Source organism: Ochotona curzoniae, unplaced genomic scaffold (genome assembly GCF_017591425.1).
Source record: "Ochotona curzoniae isolate NIBS_2020 unplaced genomic scaffold, NIBS_Ocur_1.0 contig_1014, whole genome shotgun sequence".
In the NCBI taxonomy this organism is placed as follows: domain Eukaryota; kingdom Metazoa; phylum Chordata; class Mammalia; order Lagomorpha; family Ochotonidae; genus Ochotona; species Ochotona curzoniae.
The window spans coordinates 49355176-49361703 of NW_024464920.1; the positions used below are offsets into that span (position 1 = coordinate 49355176).

At 58.0% G+C, this 6528-nt stretch overlaps 1 protein-coding gene across 2 annotated transcripts; it reads right to left on the minus strand.

Annotated features, from left to right (window-relative positions):
• Positions 1–1871: 1871 nt before the first annotated feature.
• LOC121160890 (cytochrome P450 2D17-like) lies at positions 1872–5501 on the minus strand. 2 transcript variants are annotated; one of them, XM_040987034.1, is made up of 9 exons: positions 5278–5501; positions 4612–4783; positions 4176–4328; positions 3933–4093; positions 3389–3565; positions 3114–3255; positions 2684–2871; positions 2182–2323; positions 1872–2093 (listed from the first exon to the last, which is right to left on the minus strand). In XM_040987034.1, the coding sequence occupies exons 1-9, from the start codon at positions 5464–5466 to the stop codon at positions 1915–1917; spliced, it is 1503 nt and encodes a 500-aa protein (XP_040842968.1). In that variant the 5' UTR covers positions 5467–5501; the 3' UTR covers positions 1872–1914. The 2 variants fall into 2 exon arrangements, with proteins under 2 accessions (XP_040842968.1, XP_040842979.1); XM_040987045.1 differs by lacking the exon at positions 4176–4328.
• Between the last annotated feature and the right edge of the window lie 1027 nt (positions 5502–6528).

The following is a 6528-nucleotide window of genomic DNA, read 5'->3' on the forward strand; positions in this document are numbered from 1 at the left end:
AGCCGTCACTCACAGAACTCCTCATTCTAGAAATTAGACTGCACACCCACAAGACGACCCCCCCACCATCCACTCCTCCAAACCCCCTGTTAGCTGCCATTGTCACTTCTCTGACTCAGATCACTGCACATCAGCCTGATACCACGGGGACTCTGACTGGCTTGCTGCACTCAGACCACGCTGGGTTTTTGTTTGTTTGTTTATGAAGTTTTTATTTGATAGACAGTTACAAGAGAAACATGCAAGAGACAGAGACTTCCAACTGCTGTTTGACTTCCCAAATGGCCACATGGGCAATTGCTTAACTGAGGCAAGCAGCCAGGTGCTGCCTCCAGGTCTCATGTGTGGGTGCAGGGACCCAAGCACTTGGAACACCCCCTGCTGCCTCTCGCAGTCTCGGGCAACGGGTCCATCCCCTGAGCCGAGGCCTTTCTCGTCAGTGCCGATGTGAGTGTCCCCACAGGATCTTCATCGCTGACAGATGTGGCTGGATTCTCGTGTTTAGAGAGGTACTTGAGGTCCTGGGTTGGTGCCCTGCAGGAGGCTAATGCATGTTTCCTGCTTCTCCACTAGTCCACAGAGTGGCCTGCCCAACACGCAATGAGTTTTGAGGTCAGAACCCTGACCCAGTGGCTTTGGTTCTGAGATCTGACATCACGAAGTTTCATAATGAAGCAGAGATGGAAGCACAGGGTTCCCATTGCTGGGTCCCTAGGCCCTGAGGACTGTTTCTAAGCAGGCCATCTTGAGTGGCAGAAGGGGGTGGTGGCAACCCCAGATACCAGGGCATGGTAGCCCTACAGGCCCCAGTTGGTTCTCTCAACCAGGCCAGCCAGTAGACCACGCACCTAGGCTAAGGTGACTTGAAGCCAGGAGAATGTTCATAGGGCTGGGTGATGTCCACGGTCCAACCATCTCTCTCAGGAGACAGAGCAAGCAAAATGAAATGGAAGGAAGGGAAGAAGAGGTCAGAGGCAGAGAGAAGGGGGGAGGGGAGGGAAAGGAAGTACCCACATTATTCAGCCCTCGTCCCAGTCTCCCTGAGCCTGACGAATCTTGCAGTGTGGCCTGCATTAGGTTCATCGGCCTGGGAGCAGAGCCCTTGGGTGAGAGAGGTGATGGCATTGCACATGGCCCTGTTCAGGAGCACCTTGGGGAGAAAGGGCATCCTGGGGGCAGGGTTGTGGTCATGGGTTGTGCCCTTGGTGCCTGCGCCTGATCCCGCCTTCATCCTCAGCCCATCACCCACCGTGGTGGTCAGAGGAGGCAGCCCAGAGGCAGGCGTCCTCCTCGGTCACCCACTGCTTCAGTGACTCCTTACCCAGGCTGAAGTTGCACAGAGTGGACACTGAGAACGGAACTGCTCCCAAGCCACAAGGCATAGTGCACCTTGATCACCCCCGGGGTGGGTTCGATGGTGGTGGCTGGATGGTGGGCATGACCTGTACTGCCCTGCTCAACTATCCACCTCAAGTCCCACCCCCAACATTCCTCTTCCTGTTCACTCTGCCCAGCTTCTGGCCAGTGCACATGCCCCTCTGCTGAGCAGGTAGAAAGTCCCGCACACAGCGCCACCTCATGCCCACTCTGCCTCCTCTGCACCCTGCACCTTCTCATCCTGGCTCCTAGACACCCACAGCCCACTGATTCCCTTTATTCTCTGGGTGCCACACACCTGTCACGACGCTGGGAGTCCATGTCGTGGATACAGTCAAGCCCTCTCTGACTTGGGTCTCCATGTCTTGTATGGAGCCACGTAGTAGCAAGATGAGTAGAGCTGGCGAAGAGAACCCATCCCAAGGGATGACCGGCAGACCAACTATGTAATCAAGAACATGGGAGCTGGGAGACTGCTTTATTGTTGATCAGGACCTGTTGAGTAGTGCGATGAGAACTTTAGACCCCCATACCCTACTAACGAACCACAGCACAAAGCTGGTAGGGGGTTGGGAACATCAGGGAGCGGTTTATGGCATGGTCGCTGGGCCGGGGCTGCCCCGCGGGCACCGAGAACGTGAAGCGCTGCAGGAGGCAGGTGAAGAAGAGGAAGAGCTCCATGCGGGCCAGGGGCTCCCCGAGACACGCACGGCGACCTGTGGGTGAGTCAGGGGCTCAGTCAGCCTGGGCTCTAACCCTCCCCTCTCCCCAGGGACAGGGGCAGCAGGCAGCACCCCCAGGCACCTGTGGAGAAAGGCATGAAGGCCTCCTTCTTCACAAAGTTGCCCTGAGCATCGAGGAAGTGTTCCGGATAGAAGCGGAAGGGCTTCTCCCAGATGGTCTCGTCCTTCAGCACCGATGACAGGTTGGTGAGGAGCATTGTCCCCTGGGAGGAAGAGCCTGGCATGAGTGGGGGCAAGACTGGGAGCAGGACCCCAATCTCAGGGTACAGGCACAACCTGGCACCTCCTGGCCTCCATCAAGCAACCTTCACCCCAAGAACTGCTCAGGTCCTCTGTCCCTCTTGTAGCGTACTGTCTCCTAGTTCCCATGGCACCTCACTGCCACCTGTCCCTGCACTCTTCAGGGTTTTTGTGTGGACAGGACAGTCCCTGCCTCTGCTCAGTGCCCACCCTGCTCTGGCTGGACCAGTGGGTACCCAGGCCATTGAGGACTGGGTGGCCCAGGCTGCACCCACCTCATTGTGAGAAGACACAGGGGACACCAGGTGACAGGACCAGCCTACCTTGGGGATGAGGAAGCCCTGTATTTCAGTGTCACGTGATGTCACATGGGGTGCACCCAGAGCAGCAATGTCCCCAAAGCGCTGAATCTCATGGATCACGGCACAGGTGAAGGGCATGCGGGCCTGGTCTGCCATCTCTGGTCGTCGCACCTGCCCTATGACCTCATCAATCTCCTGCTGGACACGGCCTGCACAGACAAGGGTCCCCACAGCAGCTCAGCACCCTGGAGCTGAGCATGAACCCCCTGCTGTCTCCCATGGAGGAACTGTCCCCTGGGGAGCAGGAGGGCACTGTGGCAGGAGGCTGCCCAGCCTGCGCTCAGAGTCACAGGGGTCCAGGTCAGCTCAGAGGACTCTGCATGTCTATCTTCCCATCTTCCACCCAGCATCCCCAATAACTTCTGCCTTTAGCATTCCCTGTGGGACTCACGTTGCACTTCCGGGTGCAGGACCATGAGCAGGAGGGCCCAGTCCAGCGTGGTGGATGTGGTCACCATCCCTGCTATGAACAGGTCAGACACCACCATGCGCAGGTTGTCATCATTGAAGCTGCTCTCAAGGTTCCCCTTGGCCTGGTCAGGGAGATACAGTGGGCTCAGGGCTTGCCCAAAGGAGGGACTGCTGAGCAGTGCACAGGACCCAGCTGCTAGTGCTGGGCCTCCAGGGACCCCCAGCCTCCATCCTCTGTTCCTGGCAGTGACCCACCTTCTCCACCTCTATCAGGTAGGCATCAGTCAGGTCTCGGGGAGGTTGGGTGGGATCCCATGTCCTGCGATGCTCAGCCAGCAGCTCCTCCATCTCAACCATCAAGGTCTTCTGGCCCTGGAATAGTCTGTCGAACAGCCCTGGGATACGCAGGAGTATGGGCATCGTATTCAGCACCTATGGGGTCACAGAAGGACTGGGTTTTCATTGGCTGGGTTCTCACTAAAATATTGGCAGGAGCCGCCTCTCCTGGGTGGACCAGGCCCTGTTTGTCCCCTCCAGTGAGCATGTGCAGTCATTACTGGTGCATTCATGTGCTGTGCACAACCTAGCGTGCAGGAGGTACTGAATCCTCATCTCAGGAACCTGGATGCTCCAGCCCTGCAGGACTGACAGCTTCCTGCACCTCCCCTGGGCTCCCTGACCCTGCCTGTCCTCCATTGCTGCGTCCTGAGATCCCCCAGCTTCAGCTCTTCCTTCCAGCAGTTCTTTTGCACCACATTGGATACACCTCTAACCCACGAAACTTCCTTGAGCTTTGCACCTGTGGCATGGTGCCTGTCGTCTCCTCCAGCGCCCTCTGGGTTGCTTCTATCAGCCTGTTTAAGCATGGTTCCTCATACTCAAAGCGACGCCCATGGGTGAGCGAGGCGATGACGTTGCACACGGCTTTGTTCAGGAGCCTGCTGGGGCGAAATGGGTGTCCTGGGAACACATGTGTAATTAGGTAGTCAGTCCCTTGGTCTGCACACCCGATCCCGACTGAGCCCTTTACCCCATCACTCACCTGCATGTTCAGAGAAGGCAGCACAGAGGCAGGCGGCCTCCTCGGTCACCCACTGCTCCAGCGACTTCTTGCCCAGGCCGAAGTTGCGCAGAGTGGACACAGAGAAGCGACGCTGCTCACGCCAGGCAGGCCCATAGTGTGCCATGATCACTCCTGTGTGCCGGGCCATGCTGTGGGTCTGGTCTGTCCTGTCCCCGCCCAGTCCCACTTCCTGCCCTGCTTCTTCTTGCCAGCCCCAGCCATACACTGGGGAGTGAATTCACAGTCCCACCTTCTGAGACAGTCCTTCCTCAAACTCCGCCAGCTCTGTGCCTGCACCTTCTCATCCTGTGTCCTGGACATGTTATATGCCTAATAGCCCTTGTCCTGAATGTGTCTGTCTTCCCTCTACATCACCTAGTCCAGCCCAAGCACACTTTCCCCACCCACCCCTTACCTTGGGAGTGAGGCTTAAAGCCCTGGAACTCCAAGAGGGGAGTGTGTGGGCGGTCAGAGGTGTCCTCACTGTAAGTCACCAGTGCCTCACGCATGGCCACCAGCCCATTGAGCACAACCACAGGAGTCCAGGCCAGCTGCAGGCTGAACACGTCCCCATAGCGGTACTGCAGCTACGGAGGGAAGGGAGACAGGTCCATACCACACAGTCCCTAGCGTGGGGCACCCCAGCTGGGTGCAAGGTGGCTGTGACCAGGGGGTTCTGGGGATCCCCATCCTCCACAGTCACCACCTGCTCTCAGTTCCCAGGATCCTCGCCTGACCTGCAGCTGTCCTTCCAGCTCTCAGCCCTCTCTACTCTGCTTCCAGAACTAAATGGTGCTGAGGCCCTTCCCCCTGATGGCCACAGAGGGATGCGGAGGTTGCAGAACCACACGCGGGCCAAGGAGCCCCAACCCTGTGGATACCCAGCCATCCTCCAAGCCTCTGTGCTCCCAGAACTCACCTTGGAAATGTCCGGGTCCTCCGAGGCTGCACTGTGTCCTCCTCCCAGGCAGCCCCTCACACAGCTCCCTCTGCTCTTGTCCAGCCTGTGGGGTCATCCTCCCCCGTGTCTGTTGTTAGGGGCTCCACAGGTTCCTCCTTGTCCACTCCTCTCCTCACTTACCTTTCTGAAGCAGCTTGTGGGATTCTGGAAGTCCACCTGCAGCAGGTTACCCACAACTGGCAATCCCATGGGGCCCGGCGGGTAGCGTGCAGCCCAGCGCTGGCGCCGATGCATCAGGTCCACCAGGAGTAGGAAGATGGCCACGGCCACGGCCAGGGGCGTCAGGGCATCCCCGGTCAGCAGTCCCATGATTACCTGATGCCCACACGGTCGTCTGCTGTGCTTCTTGTACCAAGCTCTGTCCTAGCACCAAGCAGGCTACGTATATAAGGGTATGACATACAATGGGAGCAGACACTGGCCTTTGCCCTCTTCCTCATGGGACTCTGTGAACCCAACAAGTTCATTGTTTGCAGAGGGTACAGGGCTGTGCTGTCATGAGCAGTGAATGGTTACAAAATAAACTTTCACTACCTTTGGCCTTTTGCACTCAGATATGGGAGGGTATGTGTCACTCAAGCTACACTGGTTGTGCTGTGCTGAGCCCTGGGAGCTGGCCATGTGGACCCCTATTTAGAGGAGCTCATGTCCATGAAAGGCTCAGATAGGGCCATACCAGCCACCAGGGCTAAGAGGGTAGATGGCCACAATGCCAGGCGGCAGCAGCATTTCTGAAAAGTGGACTTTGGCTGGCAGGGCCTGGAGGACTGACACTGCAGGCCAAGGGGAATTGGACATGGGACACCAGAGATGGCCTGGGCAGCTGGGTGAGCTATGTGGGAAGGGACAGCTGGGGCCCGGGTTTTTCACGCAGTCAAGGACAGGAGGTGAGAACCGTGGTGCCCAGGTGGTCAGAAGTGTCGAGGCCATTCACGACAGAGGGAACGACTGGTCTGGTACAGAACACTGCCGTATCGGGGCCTTCCCTGAGGCCTGGCTCACCTCCATGAAGCCTGCCCCACTGTCCCCACCCTCCCCGTTACTGAGGACGGACCCTGGGTCTGGGTGTGAAGGCACCCCTGCACACAGCCAACTGATCTCTCCACACTCTGCTCCACCACAGAAAGCCTCAGGCTGATAACCCTGCGTGCACAACCAAGAGGGAAGCTCCAATGCCCAGCTGAGTCAGGCCAGGACGCGTCAAGTCCCAGCACTTCGCTTGCCTTTGCCCCCTGTGTGAAGCAGACGGGGCATCCAATGCCCAGACCCTCCCCGTCGGGATGCAGAGCAGCCAGAGCTGTGTGCGGTGTTCCTTCTAGTCTGTCTCCTGCTTCTCCAAGACAGGTTTCACTGTCCTGATTTGGTGTTGAG

Excerpts from the sequence above, each read along its gene's own strand:
- LOC121160890 (XM_040987034.1), bottom strand. The coding sequence starts at position 5,466 with ATGGGACTGCTGACCGGGGATGCCCTGACGCCCCTGGCCGTGGCCGTG. Across the intron at positions 4,329-4,611 it reads CTTTAAGCCTCACTCCCAAG|GAGTGATCATGGCACACTAT; the intron begins GTAAGGGGTGGG and ends CCCGGCACACAG. Across the intron at positions 2,324-2,683 it reads AGGGCTTCCTCATCCCCAAG|GGGACAATGCTCCTCACCAA; the intron begins GTAGGCTGGTCC and ends TCTTCCTCCCAG.